The sequence below is a fragment of the Hoplias malabaricus genome, chromosome 5 (assembly GCF_029633855.1).
Source record: "Hoplias malabaricus isolate fHopMal1 chromosome 5, fHopMal1.hap1, whole genome shotgun sequence".
NCBI classification, from domain to species: Eukaryota; Metazoa; Chordata; class Actinopteri; order Characiformes; family Erythrinidae; genus Hoplias; species Hoplias malabaricus.
The window spans coordinates 43,591,255-43,613,014 of record NC_089804.1 but is presented as its reverse complement, the minus strand read 5'-3'; the positions used below and the strand labels follow the sequence as shown (position 1 = coordinate 43,613,014).

The following is a 21,760-nucleotide window of genomic DNA, read 5'->3' as shown; positions in this document are numbered from 1 at the left end:
ATGTTTAACACTTCAAATAACTGGACCAGCAAGGTCCTGCTGGACATACAGACTACTAGTGGACACTAGTGAACACTACTTGAGATAACTGGGCATTGCTGGATTCTACTGGACATTACTGGATTTAGCTACACGCTATTGTTTGCTACTGATCACTGTATACTGCTGAAAGCTACTGGACACATGCTAGACACCACTGGCTACTATAGTTGACACATGAACACAACTACAGCATATTGGATGCTACTGGACAGTTTACATTACTGTAAATAACTAGTTATTACAGGAGGTTACAGTACACAGCTACAAACTACTGGACGCTACACATTACTGGACACAACTGGATGCTACTGGACACTACACACTATACCAGCTAAACCGGACACTACTGGCTACAAGTTGACTCTACTCAACAAAACTGCAGGTTATTGGAAGCTGCTGGACACAGCTAGACACACTGGCTACTACTGGATACTGCTGAACACTCTGTTGTGACCGCATTTGTCCACCAGGGGACGTTGTTGTCACTCCTCCTGTGTTCTCCTGTTTGCCCTATTCATGTTTTTTTTCTCCAGCGAACGCGCGACGGGAGCTTGTGCCTGAAAAGCTGAGAAGCTGGAGAGCGAGTCGCCGACCAAACGCTCGGCTCTCTGCACCCGGTGGAGCTGCTGCTGGGACCTGAACTAAACACAGCAGGCGTTCACTTACAGGCGGTCATCTGCCGGGACCTGACGCTACGAGCTCCGGCATCTGGATTAGAAAAAATAAGCTGCATCACCACCAAAAATCTGGAATTAATTCATGTGTAAGCGGGAGAGGAGAACCGCGGCGGAGAGCATGACACAGCCGCCCCGGAGGCCGTAGAGCAGGTAGGGGAGATGTGTGCTGAAAAACTGCGCTTTATGTTCACAATCGAGCTGTTTATCTCTATGTTGGGCGGTGTGTTAGCGATATTAGCGACAAACACTGCGTTTCGCCGGACCCTCTGGCACATTTGGAGTCGTTTCATTTGATTTGTAGAAGGTTTGTTCCACGAGATTGTGAAAATGTAAGCTTTTGAAGACGTTTTCTGAGTAGCTACTAGTTTAGCGTCGTTGTTTGCGTTAACCGACGACGTTATCACAGTAGCAGTTTAGAGAGAGATGGGGCTGCGTAGTGCATAAGGCTAGCAACTTGTCAAGTTTACCTTCTGAGGGGAGGGCGATACAGAGAAAAAACCACTACACCTAGGGTTAAAGACACTAATACACGAGATATTATCACGAAATATTGTCATGACAAAAACCAGCCTTTGAAATCTATGTAAATCTATGTGTGCAATCATTTTTATTGTGGCAATTTAAATACTGTGTGTCAAAATTAACAAGACTAGCATACTGTGCTCCATTTATAATGTAAGACTAACATATTTGTTCTGTGTAATGTCTTACATATTACTTAGTTTTAACTGTAAATATTTGGCTTAATAGAGAACCCGCAAATCTATGAATATGCAATTATACCCCCACCTCTATCTCCATTTGCAGCTCTCCCACTCGCCTGCAGCTTCAAAGCCCCGCCCTGCTATTTGTCTTGATTGGTTCTCTAGGTTTATGACATCAGAAATATTGGCTGTCCCAGTTTGTTTATTTGAGTTGGCATATATATATATATATGTATATGTGTGTGTGTGTGTGTGTGTGTGTGTGTGTGTGTATTAACAGGGACTTGATTATGACCCCCTCCATGTTTTTATTTCTCAGGTTACTGAGGCCAGCAGTCATGTAAACAAAGTCAAAAACTTTACCCAAGAACAAAAATAGCAGTTTGCCTCCTGCAAGTGTTCCCTGGCAGGGGTCTCTCATAATACTATGCTCTGGATATTATAATTTAGCCGCGACCTGACATCATCAACCTGTGTGTTCCCATTCAGTCTGTCATGCCTACAAAGTAAAACCAAGAAAGCCCATGCTGTAATAAGGTTGGATGCCATGTTAAGCTTGTGGCAGGCCTACATCCGAGTTTGCATCACATTTCCCACTTGTGTTGTTCATCTTTCTTTCTTTTTTTCTTTCTAAAATGTGGCTTTCACAACGCAGAACCCGTTGGACAGGTTACAGAATGACAAACTAGAGAAAACACCCAAGTCTCAGACTTCTAGGAAACGAGTCATGTTGACGCAGCCCTCATAAGGGTCACAAATATTTAGTTTCACCATCACAGATTTTGTAGCTAATCTTTGTAGGTAATAGTTGTTTCATGTTCTACTGACTGACATGTCTCTTATCTTTTTTCCCCACAAGGATGTGCCTGTTTTTAGATTTGAAAATCACGGTATGTTTTCCTGATCTGGAACTGTTTTCAGTTTGGTTCAACACAGTGTTGTATGGCCACCAGAATGGGGTTAGAGTCAAGAAAATATTGGAAATATGCTGCTCTGTTTGTTGTGTTCATTTAGCAAACATAATGTGAGATATTTTAAGGTCGGTTTGGTTTGAAAAGTCTGATATATTGACATAGAATTTCCCTGTTGAAACTGGCTGGACTTACCATATACAAAAATGGTTGTACTGCTTATTTAAAATGTATTTCTTTTATAAGATTAATAATAGAGTAAACTTCCAACTGATACAGCTAATCAAAATCAAATTAAATATATAGTCACAGGCTCTGTTATGGGGCAATAAAACATAATATCAGTTTGTCCGTTAAAACCAGGTGGTTTATGACAGACAGCACAATTGCTCTTAGGACATTGAAGTGTTTACTTCTTGGACCCAGGCCTCGATCCAACTTCCAACTCTGTCTATGGTGAATCATATCCTGTGTTCTTGTAGCTATTGTATTTTTGTGTTTTGCAGCTTACATCTTTCGGCACCTGCCAGGTTCCCTTTTTTTATTTTTGGAAACTGCAGGCTTTTCAGTCTGTGTTGTGCTTACCTGTAGAAATGTATGTGTATTTTTCTTGAATGCCTTTAATAAACCCACCTCATGGTGTGAGCGTGTAGAGTGGGATTCTGCTCATGATTCTCTGTCTCACCTGGACACAACCAAGTTAAGGCTTGGTTAAATGAGTGTGTACATATAAGTTAGAAGCTGAGAGAGAAGAGTGTCAGAGTCAGTATCATCTAAGCTCAGGGTAGGTAGCTGTTTTTAGAGCTGGGAACCCCCTCATGAAGCTAATCTTAGCTGTATGTGTGCTGAATTCTCTTATTTTTTTGGCCCCATCATGTGTTAGATTTTTTTTCCCTTTTGTATTAAAAAGTAAATGACTTATGAAGTAGTAAATGTATAATATGTAGTTATTTATATGGCCTTAAACTCTTTATTCCCAAGTATAATTGTTTCTCAACATTGTACATTGATTTTGTTTTTAAACGTTGTCAGCTTTTATCATCAACTTTGTTGATGGCCAACTGACTTTGTCGACTAGCAAATCCTTGCATCTTATTGATTGAGCATGTCTGAAACACACATGGGAAAGAACACAGGCCACAATCAGCTGCCAGCGTTGTGTGTTTGTTGCAGCTCGTGGGGCTCTGAGATGTAAGTGTGTGAATGTGCGTTTTATTTGCTGGTGGGTGGGTGAGTGGGAGGTTGTCATGGGGGAGGGGGAGGGGCATGTGTGTGGGGGTGGATGGGGGGCAGGGATGACAGCGGTCTCTTTGTCTCAGTTTCTCAGAGGCGTGTGAACGTGTCTGGGCTGGTCTGGCTCACGTGATGCCAGTGCACCCCTTTCTTCACCAACCCCCTTGTCCTTTGTTCGGCCAATCTGGGAGCTACCTCTAATTGAATGGGATTATATCCCAGTGGGGGATTGATTCCGGGGGCCTGAGGCTGGGCAGGCCTGGGGTCCCGACAGAACAATGCGGCCCCACCCTTGCGCCCACCCTTCTTTTTGCCTGCCCCTGCTCCCCTCCGGCCAAAAGGCCCAGCTTGGACGCTCGGCAATACGGAGCCAATGGAAAAGGCACGCTCCTGGGAACGGAGGCCAGCCAGAGAGATGCTGTCTAGAGGCAGATGCGTGTTAGCGCGTGTAGCACCACGATCCATCTGTTGACGTCTGGGCTGTTTGTTTACAAACACGTCTGGGTTTCTGAAGCTTTCCTGGGCTTGATAATCTCTATAATGTTTTACAATCGCAATATCTCAAGGGGGTTCCTCTTGCCTGCCTTAGCTGTGCCTCATGAAGACTATGATTTTGACTAGCTATTTCATCACTGAGTGTCATATGCACCTTTGTAGTCATACATATGTTCAGCTGTGTGCAAACAGGGACAAACAGGTGCTAAATAGAGTGGTTGACAAAGAGCCAAAAGGGAGATGGTAATCTCAGTGGAGTCAGTGTGTCTTCCTTCTGTTCTTTGACTTGAGAGTAGCCCTTTCATTCTTTATTAACACTGATAAAGACCCCACTAACTGTTGCGTTAAACTCCAGAATCACATGTGCTTGTAAATTTTGGGTGGGTGCCTGAAGGGGTCAAAGTATTGGGCAGGAGAAGACTCGGGGAACGTGTGTCACACGTCTGCTTCTCTTTCTTTTTTCTCTTCTTCCTTCTTTTTTACCCTCCTGCAATCTGTCAGTGCTGTAAAGGGGGGCTGGGGGTCTGACGCTGCTCTTTTGGCATGGTGTGTGAGAATTTTCTTCACAGCATTGTGGGCGGAGGGAGCGACCCGCTGCCGCTGTTGTCACATTGCGATAGAAGATGGAGGTCACGGGAGGTTAAACGCTGCTCTCATCAGAGAGAGATGTACAGACACCAAAAACACCACAGACATATATTTTCTCCTACATTCATCAACCCCACTTTGGAAACGCACATCCCATTATTCGTTTCAATCCCAATACTTATTTGTCACCAGCTCCACCTGATAGCTAATTCCCTTAGTCACACATGATGCCACTAACCTTTGAGGATGAAGATAAACACATGCTTTCTGCGAGGCCTTTGAAGCCAGCTACTACCTCTTTTCAAGCTGCCGCAAATGCAATGTCATTCGGCTGATCAATTTACTGGAAGACAATGCAAACGGCTCTGGGAGTTCAGTCACGTCAGAAATCCATTAACAACCACTGAGCAAGAGGGATGCCATTGTTTCATGGGGCTGGACGATATGGCCAAAATGTATATCACGATATGTTATTTCGATATTAACTTCAGTCGATAAAGATGTATTTCCGGAATCAATACACAATATAACATCCACAGAACACACAAGAAATATGACATTACCATCAGGCACAAGCCTCTTGGCTTTGTCAATATTAATATTTTTAAAATAAGATTAAAAAATAATGCGGTGAACTGACGGCAGCACCCTGTAACGTCATCAGTGACAGATGCTGTAAATAATTATAACAAATCAACATTTTTTATGAAAACATTTTATATTGGGATATATATTGAGATTGAGTTATTGTCTAGCCCTGCTATATAACGTTCTTTAAGAAATATATTGCTAAAACTGAAATGCAGAATTGGAGTTTGTCAGTATCATGTTATACTTTTATTGAAAATTCCCCAGCACTAGCTCACTGGGATTTGAGACACCTGTGAGATAACAGCCATGCATTTTTTTCTAATCACCTAAATACATTAACCCTGTGCACAAATAAATAGCAACATTCAAGCACCAGCTGAGTCTCAATAACTATGGGTCAAAGACAAGATGCTGCATTCATCAAATCTTAGAGTAGCAGGTTTTAACCCAATGTGGACTTTTCAGCTCTCAGTCCAGTGACTATCCCTCTGCAGGCCTTTTATTGGATGCTTAGCTTAGTAAAGCTGCACGCCTGATTTAGGGCTGTCTTCTAAGATTCAGTATATTTAAGGACTTCCAGGTTATTTGAATAGTGAAAAATTGGTCTGACAGCCCTAGTTTGAATGTCATGCGCCAGGGCTTTTATGTAGAGGAGCCACCACCTGTGTTGAATTTTAGCTCTTTCCGTAGGCCGAGATGATTATTCGTTATTTTGGTGGTGCATTTAAGCAGTGTTGTTCCGCATCTGTAGAAAACCCACTGACCTCCTGGCTTTGCGCGGCTCTGTGCTGCCGCAGGGCTGTGAGTGGAGACCCACTGCTTTGCTGCAGATGGAGCTTCCAGTGCTGATGGCTGTGTTCAGAAAGCTGAGCAAGCAAAGACAATCAGAGGCAGACTACCTTTTTTCTAAAACAAAATCCATCTGGGCTTCTCTTCAGATAAATGTAGCAGCTGTAATAGAAAACAACAGACAGAGCAGTGTTCTTTGATAAAAATTGGACATAAATTAAGTGTTTCTGTTGTTTTATTGCCAATAAACCCTTTATACACAGGACTGTTGGCATAACATACACAATGGCATTTTATGTTGTCACTGATGGGTTTATTGGTGAACAGCTGCGGTTTACATTAGTTATGTTAAGGAATATCTACACAAAGATAAAGATCTGGGGAGTTTTTAACAGCTTATGTAGCCAGATAAGTTTATCCAGAGCTCAAGCTTATTTTGAAATATCCACCTCTTTTTAAAAATATTTGTGCTGTTTTAAGACAATTATATTATGTGGAGGCTATTTTATATTTTATGGCTGATTTTGTCTTGTCCTCTCTCTCACTCTCTTCACAGAGCTCTACGCTTCTTCTGTGGACCACAAATCAAACTATTACCCTTAACTTTTTTTAGTGCCCCGGACCTGGCACCGGAACCATGTCTGCAGCACAGACACAAAGTGACAGCGAGCAGCGCTGGGGCTGCCTAGAATCCCTGGGCTTGAGCCCCAGAGAGCTTGTCCTAGCTGAGGCTCTGCAGATGGAGTATGATGCCTTGTCCCGCCTGAAACAAGACAAGGGTCCGTCCGGGAGGGTCACTCCAGAGAGCAGCAAGTCTACTCCATCCAGGACCGAACAGCCCACACCCAGACCTTTGCCAAGCCCACCTGGGAGTAATCTGCACCGGGGTCTCTCAGGATCCGATCCGATGCTCGACCTCATACAGCCGGGCGTATCAAACCCATCAAGGCCTTGCTACAGTAAAGAACCCCTGTACATCCTGGACAACCAAGGTAAACAGGACTATGAGGGGACATCCAGACTGTTGTCAAAAGGTCTGCCACCTCCTGATGAACCGCCGCCTGCGGTGCCCCCCCGAAACCCCATCCCCCAGCCTGATTCCTTTTTGGCCCGAAGAAGCTCAGCTCCTAGAGATGTGAACTTGTTCACGCCTGAGGTGGACCAGCCCAAGCTTCCCTCCGGAGACGCTATGAACTATGACAACCTAAATGACTCTCTGATGAGGCTAAATGGAGATTGGCCTTCGCCCAGGGGGCAGAGAGTTAATGGGGATCAATCGGGGAAGCCAGTGGCTCGCAGTAAGACTCTCCCTCCACAGGTGCCCCCTCGCACATACTTGCCGGGGCAGATGAGTACTAGAAGCAACCGCAGGGTTTCAGCTGATCCTGTAAGTGTTTCACACAAACATGGTCCCAGCTCAGTAAAATGTATTTAAATTTAGTAAAATTTAATATTCGCAAATAGGGCGGCACACTGGGGCAGAAGGTAGTGTCGCAGTCACACAGCTCCAGGGACCTGGAGGTTGTGGGTTTGATTCCCGCTCTGGGTGACTGTCTGTGAGGAGTTGGTGTGTTCGCCCCATGTCCGCGTGGGTTTCCTCCGGGTGCTCCGGTTTCCTCCCACAGTCCAAAAACACACGTTAGTAGGTGGATTGGTGACTCCAAAGTGTCCGTAGATGTAAGTGTGTGAGTGAATGTGTGAGTGTGTGTTGCCCTGTGAAGGACTGATGCCCCCTCCAGGGTGTATCCCTTGCCTTGCACCCAATGATTCCAGGTAGGCTCTGGACCCACCGTGACCCTGAATTGGATAAGGGTTACAGATAATGAATGAATGAATGAATGAATGAATAATATTCGCAAATCAGACTCTTTCTATTCTGTTAGGTTTGAGGAAGTGGGTTTTTTGGGGGGGTTTTATGAGCAGTTACTGGAAGTATTCTAATAACAGAAGTTAACTGGAATGTAATTATCATATAATGCACCTGTGTTTCAAAGTAATTCAGCTTAACTTTCCTTTAAAAAAACAGGATGTTCCATTGAAACAGGATGTGAAAATGTACTAAAAGCAGACAACATTGTTAATTTATTTAATTACAAAAACACGATTTTAATTGTTTTACCTTATGAAATGAACATATTCCAAATTCAGTGGCTGCAGAATGTCCCAAATGTTCCATCACTTAATCTTAAGACTCGGTTGATCCAGTTTTGAAAGCAGAGTTTAGGCCATTTGATTTACAAAACTGATTTACAAATCACTGCACAGATATAGTACATATAACATAGAAGACTAATAAGTATATAACACACACACACACACTGATCAGCCATAACGTTTTAACCACTTACTTGGTTCTACGCTCACTGTCTGATCTTTCAGCTCCACTGACTTTACAGGAGCACTTGCCTGTTGCTCTGCATATTTGTTTGCCCATGCAATAAAATCAGCCGTTCTGTAGCTGTCACACAGTTCCAGAATCCTGGGAGGTATTGGTTCAAACCCTGCCTCTGTGTGTTGTCCCCGTGTCTGAGTGGGTTTACTTCAGGTGCTCTAATTATCTCCCACGGTCCAAACAAACACACATGTTGGATTGGCTATTGAAAAGTGTCCATATATGTGACTGTGTGGTGATTTTTGAGGGGCTGTGATCCTGGCTGGCTAGCTTTTTAATTGCAAAAAAAGGAGATCTGAGCATTTTCTGTCTGTCATCCAGGTGTCATTAGGTTCCAGGCAAAATGGCTTTAGCTACGAGCTTTTCCAGGTGTCTGAGGAACGGGATGAAGAAGTGGCTGCTTTCTGTCACATGCTCGATGTGTGAGTTCCCATCTTCAAAGCTTCCTTTCTTCGTAATCTATGTTCTGTGTAATTCAAGATTCCTAATGAACATGTGGTTTGGTTAGCAATGAGATCTTTTGTGGCAGCACTGTTTTCATATATTTGGTATGATCCTGATTGCTATGATCATTATGGAATTGTCCACTTAATATATTCTTCATTGTGTGTGTGTGTGTGTGTTTGCAGGTTACGCTCTGCCTACCCATGCACAGAGCGCTCTAAGAACCCAGGCTTCGTCTGGAGCCAGAGTGTAGCACAGGAGGAGCTGCAGCAGGGGCTAGGGGTTAGCATAAAGGTCACAGTCATTAGCGAGCATTTCCGGGAGCCCCTCACCTTCACCTGTGATGGTAAGCCTAAGTTTAGGTTTCAATTCCAAAGAGAAATTAAGTCTAGTTCTGAAATACACATCATTTTGGATTTATTTTTTTTTCCTTTGAAAGGAGAATATAACCCAGGACTAAGTGTAATCCCTGTCTGCGAAACCAGCTCCAAAAGTTTAATCATGGCAATGAATATATCAGTACATTATTTGACCATTGCTGTCGTCTGAGTTCTGTTTGCTTACTGATGGTTCACACTTGACTCAGGTAATAGTAACTTCTTGATGAGGTGTGGTGGAGCAGGGTGAGCCTGTTAATTTACAGCACAGGGCATGTCACTGTCAGTTTTATTGAACTTAAGACTTGGGTCGATGAGTTCATCCAAAAATATGTCCAAAAACATATTCCTCGTCTTTATTTTTGGCCAGATCACTGATAAACGTTTTGATCTGTTTTTTTTCCACTCTTGGGGTGGAGAATTTTTTTTGTGACTGGTTTGTGAGTGTTGTATATCACCCCCCCCCCACCCCCCACCCCCCCGCGTTCTAGAACTTTTTAACAGGACTGAAGGCTTCCTTCTCAAAGACTAGAAGGGATGTCTCCTCTGAAATCTCTTAATGGAATTACATTTAAAGGGCATCCTGCCAGGCATCTGTTTTGTGTTCTCAATTAAAAGAACCAGCTTCTCATTCAACCGGCTGAGAGGAACACACACTCTCTCACACTCACTCACTCATATATGAAAGAAAGAAAGGGCAGTGGGCACACAGGATTAGAGAAAGGTTAAAAATATCTATACATTGTAAAATTGCAGTCCTTATTCCCATATATTCCATCTCATGGTGTGACAGCTGTCTTTTACCATAGTAATGTAGAGGCTTGTGGCAGATACACGATTGTACCCGTCTGTAATTTGGTACATCTTGATGTTTTTTAGGGCTGACTTGGTGTATCTGCTAGCGCAAGGTTAAAGCGATGCATGTCACATGAAGGCTCAAAATTATGACCAGCATTTCATTATCGGCCTGATTTTATGTGAATTATAATAAAATAGGCTGGAATATAGAATGTGAATCAGTTTCAGGGCGGGAATACACCCTGGAGGGGGCGCCAGTCCTTCACAGGGCAATACACACACACACACACACACACACTTTCACTCACACACTCACACCTATGGACACTTTTGAGTCGCCAATCCACCTACCAACGTGTGTTTTTGGACCGTGGGAGGAAACCGGAGCACCCGGAGGAAACCCACACAGACACAGGGGAAACACACCACACTCCTCACAGTCACCCGGAGGAAGCCCACGCAGACACAAGGAGAACACACCACACTCCTCACAGACAGTCACCCGGAGGAAACCCACGCAGACACAGAGAGAACACACCACACTCCTCACAGACAGTCACCCGGAGGAAACCCACGCAGACACAGAGAGAACACACCACACTCCTCACAGACAGTCACCCGGAGGAAACCCACGCAGACACAGGGAGAACACGCCACACTCCTCACAGACAGTCACTCGGAGCGGGACTCGAACCCACACTACCTGCTGTGCCACCGTGCCACCCCCCAGTTATAATCCAAAATAATTTAAACATTGAGAATTAACTTACTTATTTCTGCCATCATAAATTATAACATAAACAGTTATTTCCAAAGATGTCGAGCTGCTAAAGCTGTCTGCCTTTAATGTAGAATACCTTTTAAATTTGTCATAGCATATGTTGTTAACATATTTGTATCTCTCTGGACTTACTGATCCATCCTCACACCCTCTGACTGTCAGTGTTCTCGCTGTGTACACTCTGAGTCATGCCACTAGAGACTGTGTTTATAAGTAGACGGCAGCCTTCCCTGTGTAAGCATGCGTGGCGTGCATAACTTGTGTGTACCATTCCAACTTGCTTCCCAAAGTCGACGCTTGTTAATATAAACCAACAGTATTTTATTTCACCTTGGATTGCCACAGTCCTGTGATGTCATTATCCTCACATCGGCCTTAATACATACATGGCCTTTCTAGATTGTGTAAGAGTCAATGTTCGGAAAGAACCACTTAGAGGAAAAATGGTAGGAAGAGGAAGAGGGAGGAATGAAAAGAGAAAGGGTGAGACCTTTTGGTGAGCAGCGTCATCCAACCATAACTGTATATCTGTCTAGTCAGGCTGTAATTAGTGATGGACAGAAGGGTGTGGATGAATCTCTTTTGCTCCAACTCCACCTCTGTTCATTCTGGTTTTGTTTTCAATGAAGGAAAATGCCCTTCAGTGGGAAGCTTTTTCGTTTTCTCTGTGATACGTTGGTTGGGTCTGTCTGCTTTGTTAGATGCCAGCTCGGTGTAAATGGCACAGATGGTCAAGTTTATGAGGACAGAACAGGCTGGACATGTGTTGCTAATTAGTGACTTTTCATTGAGCAAGCCACCAGTGTTCTAATATCTATTGTATATCTATGTAATTTTTTTATTATTCTCAAATGAAGGCAAGCACCCTTGTGTGTAATTCAGTGCACTTTAGTCACTGCCGTGTGAACATGGTTTCACAATAGGCCTAATGTCATGTGCAGATAAAGTAGTTAAGAAAACAGCGTGTGTTCGATGTGTCCTTTACTGTAATTTAGATGTGTAATGTACTGTCCTTTCTTTGTCTCTGTATTCTCAGGCTCATCCACAATTGACCTGCTTATTTATCAAACTTTATGCTATGCTCACGATGACCTGGATATGATTGATGTGAATGACTACCTGCTTAAAATATGTGGCCAGGCAGAATACCTCAATAAGTAAGTAACATTTTGTGCTACCCGCTTGCTTGTATTTATTTTTTCTAGTCTGTCACAGGGTTGTTGTTTTTTTTTTGTTTGTGAAAGCACTTGGTAAGAGACCTGGGGAAGGCTGTACATAATAAAAAGTCTGGGCCTCCTCTCTTCTGAGTTGTTTTGAGGAGATGTTGGCCGGTCCTCCCGAGCTCTCCTTGACTGACACCTGCTTTTTACCCAACCCTGCATACAAGAGCACAACAGGCACTGCTCAAATTGGGCATCAGGCCACATTGAGCACTGCAAACTCCATCTCATAAAGCCTTGCTGTTGGCAGCACAGCTCCCAGGCCTTTCCACCTCCCCTATGGGCTCTGTGCCCATCTCACCATGGCAAAGGGCCTTTGGCATCCAGCCCATATCATGGCCAAATAAAAAAGAAGGAAAGCAGTAATAAGAAAAATGGTGCGGCGTATCATGAAAATTGACCCCTGGACATCGGTGTAAGAAAAAAATACGTCACGGACGCTTACCTCGCTCTGTGTTGTCGGCTGCTGAAGCTGTGGACGAAGATGATTCCAAAGAAAAGAGCTGGGGATTGCTGCTTGTGGTCTGTGGTGCAGGCAAACCCTCTTCATTCAGCGGAAGGCCCTCAGTTGTGGCTGTCAGAAACAAGCTGTGCTTATGTCTGTGGTAACATGCAAACCACATTGGGAATCCCCTCAAATACGACCACCGGTCTGAGGAAATCTCAGTTTCCTGTCACTCAGATATTTACTTACATATTAAGACCCACAAATGTGGCACGAAAGAGGTTAAATACTATTTTATCAAGGAACTCTTATCAAAACAAATATATGTGCACTCATTAACCAAAACATTACTACCACCTCCTTGTTTCTACACTCACGGTCCATTCTCTCAGTTCCACTGACCATACAGGAGCACGTTGTAGTTCTCAAATTACAGACAGTTGTTCATAAGTTGCTCTGCATACTTTGTTTGCTCACTTTCACTGACTGTATGCATGCATTTTGTAGTTTTACACACACAGACTGTAGTCCTGTTGCTCCACCCTGTGTTCTTTAGTGGTCAGGACCTCCCAGACTAAAACCCACAGGGCAGGAATTGTGTGTGTAACGGGTCATCTTCATAGCTGCAGTGATATGATGTGACAGTGTGTGTTGTGCTGGTATGAGTGGATCAGACACAGCAGTGCTGCTGTAATTTGTAAAGAATATCTACTACCCAAATATTACCTGCTCTTTTGGGGTCCGTTGGGGGTCCTGACTATTGACAAACAGTGGGTGGAGCAACCAGTGGACTACAGTCTAATAGTAGAACTACAAAATGCACATATATATTCTCATATATATATATATATATATATATATATATATATATATATATATATTCAGTCGACAGTGAGTGAAGGAACAAGGAGGTGGTAGTAATGATATGTTTATTTTGTTTATCAATAACTACCAGTTTTACCAAGAAAGCTGTGTATTTAGAGGGTAACTGAGTCATTTCTGTTTAATTAAGATTGGGAGTGTGTCTGTCATTAATCTGGAAACTAGGAAGCAAGGTGGTTAATCATCCAATACATTTGTTTTAAGTGTGCAATGATAAAAAATAATAACTGTTGTAGTTACCTATGCTGCTAAAATGGCTAACAGTTTCATGATGGTGACAGGCCTGTGTGGACTGCATGTGTTTCAACTACTTGGGAGCAGATTAGAATTTTGTTTTAAATCCAGTAATCCTGAGTACAGTAGTAAGAAACCCACAGGTGTGGGTGCATCTACTTGTGGGTGTGTATGTAAGAGAGAGTTTAAGAGAGCTGGATGTTATTTCTAGGGGCGCAGCTGGTTGTTCGGAAATGTGGCTTGCGTTGATAACCCTGAAAAAGTGCGAGCATGTGCAGAGCGGAAGGGACATCCTGTGTGTAGCACTGTTGTTATTTTTCTGCAGTCGTTGCCAGCACACTACAGTACCTTTTTTCCCCTTTTAATTTTATTATTACAGCATTGCGGCCAAACAAACACTTCTGCTAATCCTAACGGGGCAGTGGGGATCTTGCAATGGCCTTGGTTTTGTAGGATGATGTCAGCCCTTGTAAAATATTAGTGTACATTTATCACAGTGGCTGAGGAGATGGGTAAACGCTTCAAAACCTGGCCTATTAGGAAGAGTGACCACTTTTTAACTTCACTAATTTAAAAGTAATGTATTTGTTGTTGGCAAATATAAGGCATTTATGTGAGGAGTAGACTGACATATTAGCTCAGAATATCTCAGCCCACTCCTTGGAATCTACAAGAAGTACTCTACCATGATTCTCTGTCTGATCAGGCTCCAGCTCTTATTTCTAACATCAACTCCAATTTTTCACTCCTATCTGGCTGTTGGATTTCATTACGTTACGTAAACCTGATTAATTCAAACGCATGAGTGTTTGTTGGCATCTGTTTGCATGTTCAGTGTTTTGAAGCTTCGTGTCTTGCTAACCCTTTAGATCCCAACAGAGGTATAGACCAAGTTTGTGGATTCTTATATAGCAGATTTCTGAAAACAATGGGGACCTTTTCCTATAAAACCAGGCCAGCATGGCATCTATGTAGTATGGATGTGAGGCTATAAATATAATATCCAGGTCATGTCTTCTTCAGGTAACGTTAAATATCTGAACACAAACTACATTTTCACACCACAGAAACAACAATGAGAACTGTGTCAGATATTAAAAAGACAATGTTTATAGAACATTAAAGAAAGGGAGTTTTTATAGTTTACACTTTGAAAGGCATTCAGGTGAGGGGATTTTTTTACACTCCTGATTTTTAAGGGCTGAGACATGGATTCCAAGAGTGATACGCTGAGCAGGGTAGCTCACTCACATGTTGGAATCATATCAGTTACGCCTTTCAGTTAGTGCACTTTGATCCATTGGAATAATGGTGAAGATAGGCTGTGTGTTAATATCTAAAAGGCCTGTATGTTTAACAAGGTACTCTAGGAGCAGGGGTGATTTGTTAGGATTATTTGGACTATGGGCTAAAATTATTTTTGTTTCTTTCAGTTCTCAGACCCTTGCTGGCCTGGAGTATATCCAGCAGTGCCTCAAGTTTGACTGGGACATCAGACTATTCCTCACCAGGAGGAGTTCTGTAAACATTGAGCTGGGGCGCACGGTGAGTGTTACAGGGCAGTTAGCCAATAGGCTTTTTCATAGTACATTAGAGACATTACATTACTGAAGTGGGGAATGGGGAATAATGGAGGCTTATAACAGGTGGAAGATCTTGTTCAGGTAGAACATCTGCGTATATGGTGGCATATTGATTACATAATGGTGTTTGGGTGTGTCCTGTTTGTACTATGGGATTGGTAATGGTGTTACATCTGCTGTTTCTCTGATGTTAGGTATTAAATATCATATTTAACAGTGAATAATCAATAGTCATTTTAGTTAGTAATGTAAAACTAAATCATGAAGGTCTTCTCATTTTATGCTATGTATAATTTGTTACTGTTAGTAAAGAAAAAAGGAAAGCGAAGCCCTATAAATATATATTCTCTTCCCTTTCTCCACCATGTAACGGCAGCATGACGATGACGAAACCCCTAGCACCATGAATCACAGTATCCTCCTACAGGAGAGACCCATCAAGCAGACGGTGACGAGGTGAGGGAGGGGAGTAGTATAAGATAGACATCATTTCTTAGGATCTAAACAGGACCATGCACTAATCTTCTTTGATCATGTTCCATAGGGAAGCACTAACTCTGCTACTGGACACCTTTCATAATGAGGCAGAGTTCTTTGTCCTGTCAGAGGTAAGATAACATGGAATGTATATCAGATCTCATTACCAGTACTATCCAGATAAACCTGTGATAATAACATATAGATCTGGCCACTTTGCTAGACACATGTAGGTGTTTAAAAGCTATTTCTGATGTTGTCCTTGATATTTTTTTTTGTGTTGTTCAACCCCAAGCCCTTCATCAGTGGTCAGTTTCTGAATACAGAAACACTGTTGGCTGAGTATGTTTGAATAGAAAATTCAGTGGCCTTGGAGATGTTTTTCGTTGTTGTTGTTTTCTGATTGTCTTTAAACAATCCTGTTAAATATGACCTCATGCATCAAATGTTGATCTCTGACTATTTCAGAATAAAAGCACCTAATCGGCTGCTAACTTTGTGTGTAGTACTTGCAACTCTGCAGTTCTACAAACTAAAAACAGAGTGGGTGTGACTCTTTCCCTCTAAAAGGTTGAGTTGCCTCTGCATGTGGAGCGCTTGGTTCAATCCGTGAAGGCCCTGTGCAGCTCGCTCGCTGCTGTGGAAACACCCGACATCACGTTAGCTCTCAACCAGCTGCCCGCCTGCCCCTGCAGACTACAGCCCAGGGTGCAGAAGGTGAGGAGACAGACACACACGCACAGACATCTGATGCATGTGTCGATGTGTTATTGGAAGACTGACCGTGTTCTACTGGTCTGCTGAGTTGCATGCTATACTGCGCTCATATTTCTGTTGGAGTCTCTGGAATAAACACAAACGCTAACATCTGCACTGTTGGCTGATGTAGCTAGTTCATCATGTGAAGAAACTGAAAGTGTTAACCTCTTCACTCTACTGTTAACACTTAAAGCTAAAGCGCTAGTGCTGCAAGAATTTTCCTGACTGCTGTGTTCTTGTCTGGTTTCAGTTCTGCTACACAATTAACAATGTGAAAATGTTTGTGCATTTCCTCTTACAGGATGTGAGCGTGCTGGCAAAGAGAGAAACACGAGGTACAGTGTCCATCACGCCACACAAATCAGGCTTAGATAATCAGTCCACACTTCGTCACACTGTTGTTTAGTGCTTTAATGTTATTCATTGCATTATTGTAAACACTGATTTCAGTTACTGGAAAAGTAGTCTTACTTCAAAATATGTTAAAGGGGACATAGGTTAAATTCACAAGTTCATGTTAATTTGGATGATCTGGAAACTACTAACCCATAAATTGTGAAACAAGAATGCGCGTTTTTCTTTCAGATATTGTGCTGCTTTATTTGTGTATAGAGGCCCTCTCTGCAAGACATCAGAGTTAAGATATAACTTCTATCTTCATTGCTTCTGTGAAGCAGCTGCTTTGCACTATGTGTGAGCTCTGAAAGGGCTGTGTGTGGCTCATTCCAGTAGTTCAGCACAGCACTCCATACAAAGTGTAAGAACAGCGCTGGTGCTGCGGTGTTTGTTCCTTTGGGTATTTTGATTAAAGCATGTAACAGACATTTCATTAAGGTCCCGGAACTTGTGGAGAAGGCTTATATGTCCCTTTTAAATATATCTTTATTAGTCAACTAGAGCTAGTAAGCTAGTAAGATGTTTTTTTGCAGGGGTGTCTTACTTGTTGAAGTGTGTTTGTGTGGAAAGGTTCCTTTCCTTTAGCTGTAAAAATATGTTTTTAAACTGTGATAAACAGGAAGGATGCAGATCAGGATGCACTCTACTCACCTTCCTTTGGAATGTAATCTGAATTCCGTCTGGGTCACTAACTACACGAACAGCCCCGGGACATCAACAACTATCTCAGTAGAGCCTTGAGCTTTTATTTTGTCTAATTAGAGTGTAACTCATTTACATAATCTAATACATATACATTTTAGGGGACAAAACCTACAAGTTTACATTTTCTGAAGCTATTTGACCTGTTGAAAACCCTTAAACCTGAGTAAGGCATGTATATTGCATACTTATGACTGGTTACATACAAGCAATCCAAGCAGTATGTATGCAGACAGAATGTACAAACAACTCCTACACAGACAAGCCATTTCTTGGTTTCAGTTGACGCCATATCTCTTTAAAGGAAGAAGTCCTGTTAAACAGGATGTCACAGTGCGTTGTGTGTACCTTGAATGGTGTACAGACCCATCAGATACTTGTTGCCAGAATGTGTTTATGTAGAGAAACCCTAGACCTACTCAGTGTTGCTCTTGCTCTTATTCCCTTATTAGAAAAAATAGTCGAGAAGTTGACCGCGGCCATTTTGGATCTGGTGGAGCTGTACTGCAGCACGTTCAATGCCAACTTTCACACAGTGCTGCCGAGCAGCCGGCCCACGGTGCCCATCCAAGAGGCTGGAATGGTCACCAATGTGCTGTCATTCAACATATACGCTGCTCACCGCATCCCTATCACATGGGCCGCAAGGTAAACAAACACTACAGGGGAGCCACATATAGCACTGTGCAAAAGTCAGAGCCCACACTTTAGTTTAATTTTTCATATTATTAGATTTTGATTGGAATGCGAATTTTCATGATTTTGTGCCATTTTTTTTTCTTCTGACACCGAACAATGATTAAACTGTACACTGTAGTCATTTCAGCTGATTTCACACTCCTAGAAAATCATGTCATTCATTTCCCTTGTCATTTTCTTTGTGTATTTTATTTCCTTTTCACTGGGGATTCCAGGCCAATCCCACATAATTCTTGTGTTTTTTACAGAATAAACAATGAAACACTCAAAGGTATTTTCTTGAAGGCGTAATGTGAGAGCGTGGTGTTTGTTTTCAGTTTCAGTTTTGTGTTGATGAACAAGTTTGTCCATTTCATTGGGAAAGAATAACCCTAACAATCCTATGATTGCAGTGTAATTATTGTGTATAATTTAAGTGTATTTTAATGTTTAATTGTGCTTAATTTAACTTTAAAAATTGTAACACAAAGCCTCTTTTTGATAAAATCAAAACAGAAAACCAGAAAGCCACCAGATGCTGAAAATGGAATACATAGGTCTAATGTTTTATGTGATACAGATAAACAGACACATGGAGAGAGAGAGAGAGAATAGTATATTCTATCTGTCCTAGCTGACCACGACACAGTTCTATCCAGTGGGATTACATGGTATTTAAGGGGGTGCAGACAGAATCCCCTGAAAATAGCAGGCATTCTTTTCAATTCTATTCAAGTTTAATGTGGTTTAGTGTGTGTTTCTTGAACACACATCTGAATAACTTCATATTACAGATTTCCAGCCTGATCAGCAGAGCTGCAAAGTACAGACTACCCAATATCTAAAACCATGACACTCTGCTTAAAAAATGGTTCAGCCCATTTCTCTCTCCCTCCCACCACCAATATGGTCTCCTCCGCCTACTGACCCTGACAGACCAGTGGCCTTTGTCTCCCTATGAAACCAATGCTGACTGCGGATTGGGCTGCCACAAAGGCTATGGCATGGGAATTCGCTGTGGCCTTTGAACCCTTGGAGGCTGGGAAGAGGGCAGTCCAGGCACCTGTCAAATAGTGTTTGAAGTTGCAGCAGCAGTGACACATGCCATGTGATAACAAGCCCTGTAGATCGTGGACATGAAAATGACAACATTAATGGAAATATAATGTATAGTGAATACAAAGGGACCTCGGACTTGCTGTTTTTGTCAGTTGAGTTAATAAAAGAAATCCCAGGCCTGATGGTTTTTACTGTTACATTTTAAGAGGCTCAAAAATCCCATACACAAAAAAATGAAAAGTAATTTCTTCGGGCCCTACTTACACAGCCAACTGACTGCGTGCATAATACGTGCAACAATTCATTCATTACAAGGGTGTTTACAAACTTTGGGAGATGCCATGTAACCTTTCTGTGTCAGGTTCTGGCATTCCGTTTAGCTGGAGAATGTTTTCCTTTTTATTTAAAAAGGCCCCTTGAGAGCGCTTTCTCCTTTAAACATTTTCCCAGTTCCAGTGTCTTGGATTAAAAACACAAGAGGGTTATTGCTAACATGGGGTTTATTTGAAGAGGACTTTTCTGTGGAAATGGCATCCCTTGCTCCTGCAGGTCGTTCACTCTTATGGAAGTGACCTGACTGACTGAGTGACGCACTGCCAAGGCACAGCTGCGGTTACATTGAATAAAATGGGTGGATTTCCTTTGATTTTATGAAAGATCACCCGTTGTTTTGAAACTGAAATTTGAAAATGAGTTTCTTTCAGCAGGTTACTGTATGTGTTCACTGGTTTTCTTTCTCGTTTTCTGTCTTTCAGTTTTGAAGGGTTCTTCCTGTCATGTTCCCTCACCCATGGAGTGGCTGAATTGTGCGCCCCACAACACACCAGCAAACAGTCTGTCAGCAAACACCTCTTTCATCTGGTGGTTTGGGACCAAAGGTGAGTTTTAAGTGTACCCAGGGTTTGTATTTATCTGCTCCACTCAGAGTAGAACAGCCTTCATGTAATGTTTAGTTTAATTATTATGTTAGGGCTGGCCAAAATATACAGGTCAGCCATAAAATTAAAGACAGCTCCTTGTTTCTACACTCGGGGTCCATTTTGTCAGCTCCACTGACCATACAGGTGTTTTTTTTTAGCTCTAAAATTACAGATGTAGTCCATGTGTTGCTCTGCATACTTTGTTTAGCCACCTGTTGTTCAGTTATTAGTACCCCCTCAAACCACCACAGATTTTACCACAGGTATTATTTTAATGGTGGATAATTTCCAGCACTGACATGGTGCTGGTGTGTCAGTTTGTGGTGCTTTTATGTGTGGATCAGACACAGCAGCGCTGCTGGAGTTTAAAAATCTTACTGTCATGGCAGGGCTGAAAATAGTTCACCAACCAAAGTACACAGCTATCAGCATCCTGTGACCACAGATGAAAGATAAGAGGATGAATTCTGTGCAGCTGCAAAACAAGGTCTTCATATAAAAACAAGGCCGTTTTTTCAAATAGAGTGTAAAGTGAGTGGGCACAGTGTTTAAAATTTCTAGCAGCAATGCTGTGTCTGATCCACACCGCAACATAGCACACAATGAACCAGTACTGATTTGTTCTTTTCTAGTTAGGATTTACATTACTGTATAATCATGTATTTTAAGAAAAATCTAGGAAAGGCTAGTTAACTGTAGCAGTACTAAGGAAACATGGATTCATGAACTGTATTGATGTAAATCTGAATATCACTTGATACCATTGTGATACTAAATTTCACCAGTACACTATACAGCACAGTGTTTTCAGACTTTTCATTCTGTGACTAACTTGTGCAGTGCACTTTCATTTTTTAGAGACGTTTGAGAGATTGACTGGTGTTATTTATAGCCTGTACCCTGGCAAACATAGCAAGGAATTGCTTTGCATGTATATTTTAAAGGCAGATTCATCCAAAGAATGTAAACCCTGCTGATAATGAAAGTTAAGGAGTGGTTTTATAAAATCATGCTTATCTTCAGTATGTTTTCCTTATTTTTAATCACACTAGCGTTTAACCTCTAACCTCCAAATCTCAGTGCTGAAATTTCATGCCGACCCATGTTGAATGCCTCTGTTAAGAGGCGAATCGAGCTTTTCTTTTTGAGAAGCCATCAGTTGCACCACAGCACTGATTTATCTTACATGGTCAGTGCACGAACTAACTGTCATTGACCTTTTTTTGAAGTGTATTAGTAAATAGTAAGCTTTGCCAGTGAGTACGGATTGTTGAGTACGCAGGAGCAGGCCTGGGGTCCTTAAGTAAACACACACTGGGCCTCATAACAAATACGTAATGGTCTCAACCTCATCTGCCTCATTGGGGTGGACAGTAGAGATATTTTTAGGTAGTTCTCTGGTAGCCAGCAGTTCCTCTTTGATGTGAAGTTATGTTGTTAATAGGAAGAGAATTGTTGGGTTCCATTTCATCTCAGAATAACTGACACAATTATTTGTGGGTGTAGCATGTTTTTGATTTTTCAAATTTATTAATGAAATATGTAACCATTAATGTCATACAAACTTTACATTCCAAAGGAAT

The 21,760-nt window shown here is 42.2% G+C and overlaps 1 protein-coding gene across 1 annotated transcript in view; it reads left to right on the top strand.

Moving 5' to 3' along the window:
* The first annotated feature begins 611 nt into the window (after positions 1 to 611).
* Positions 612 to 21,760, top strand: part of pik3c2b (phosphatidylinositol-4-phosphate 3-kinase, catalytic subunit type 2 beta) — a 46,523-nt gene continuing 25,374 nt past the window's right edge. The window contains exons 1-12 of the mRNA XM_066670716.1: positions 612 to 869; positions 6,587 to 7,417; positions 8,744 to 8,844; positions 9,052 to 9,212; positions 11,859 to 11,979; positions 15,037 to 15,148; positions 15,563 to 15,642; positions 15,731 to 15,794; positions 16,234 to 16,380; positions 16,724 to 16,757; positions 17,973 to 18,168; positions 20,013 to 20,135. Of these exons, the coding sequence (XP_066526813.1) occupies positions 6,668 to 7,417; positions 8,744 to 8,844; positions 9,052 to 9,212; positions 11,859 to 11,979; positions 15,037 to 15,148; positions 15,563 to 15,642; positions 15,731 to 15,794; positions 16,234 to 16,380; positions 16,724 to 16,757; positions 17,973 to 18,168; positions 20,013 to 20,135 (1,889 nt within the window). The 5' untranslated portion in view covers positions 612 to 869; positions 6,587 to 6,667. The remainder of the gene's footprint in view (positions 870 to 6,586; positions 7,418 to 8,743; positions 8,845 to 9,051; positions 9,213 to 11,858; positions 11,980 to 15,036; positions 15,149 to 15,562; positions 15,643 to 15,730; positions 15,795 to 16,233; positions 16,381 to 16,723; positions 16,758 to 17,972; positions 18,169 to 20,012; positions 20,136 to 21,760) is intronic.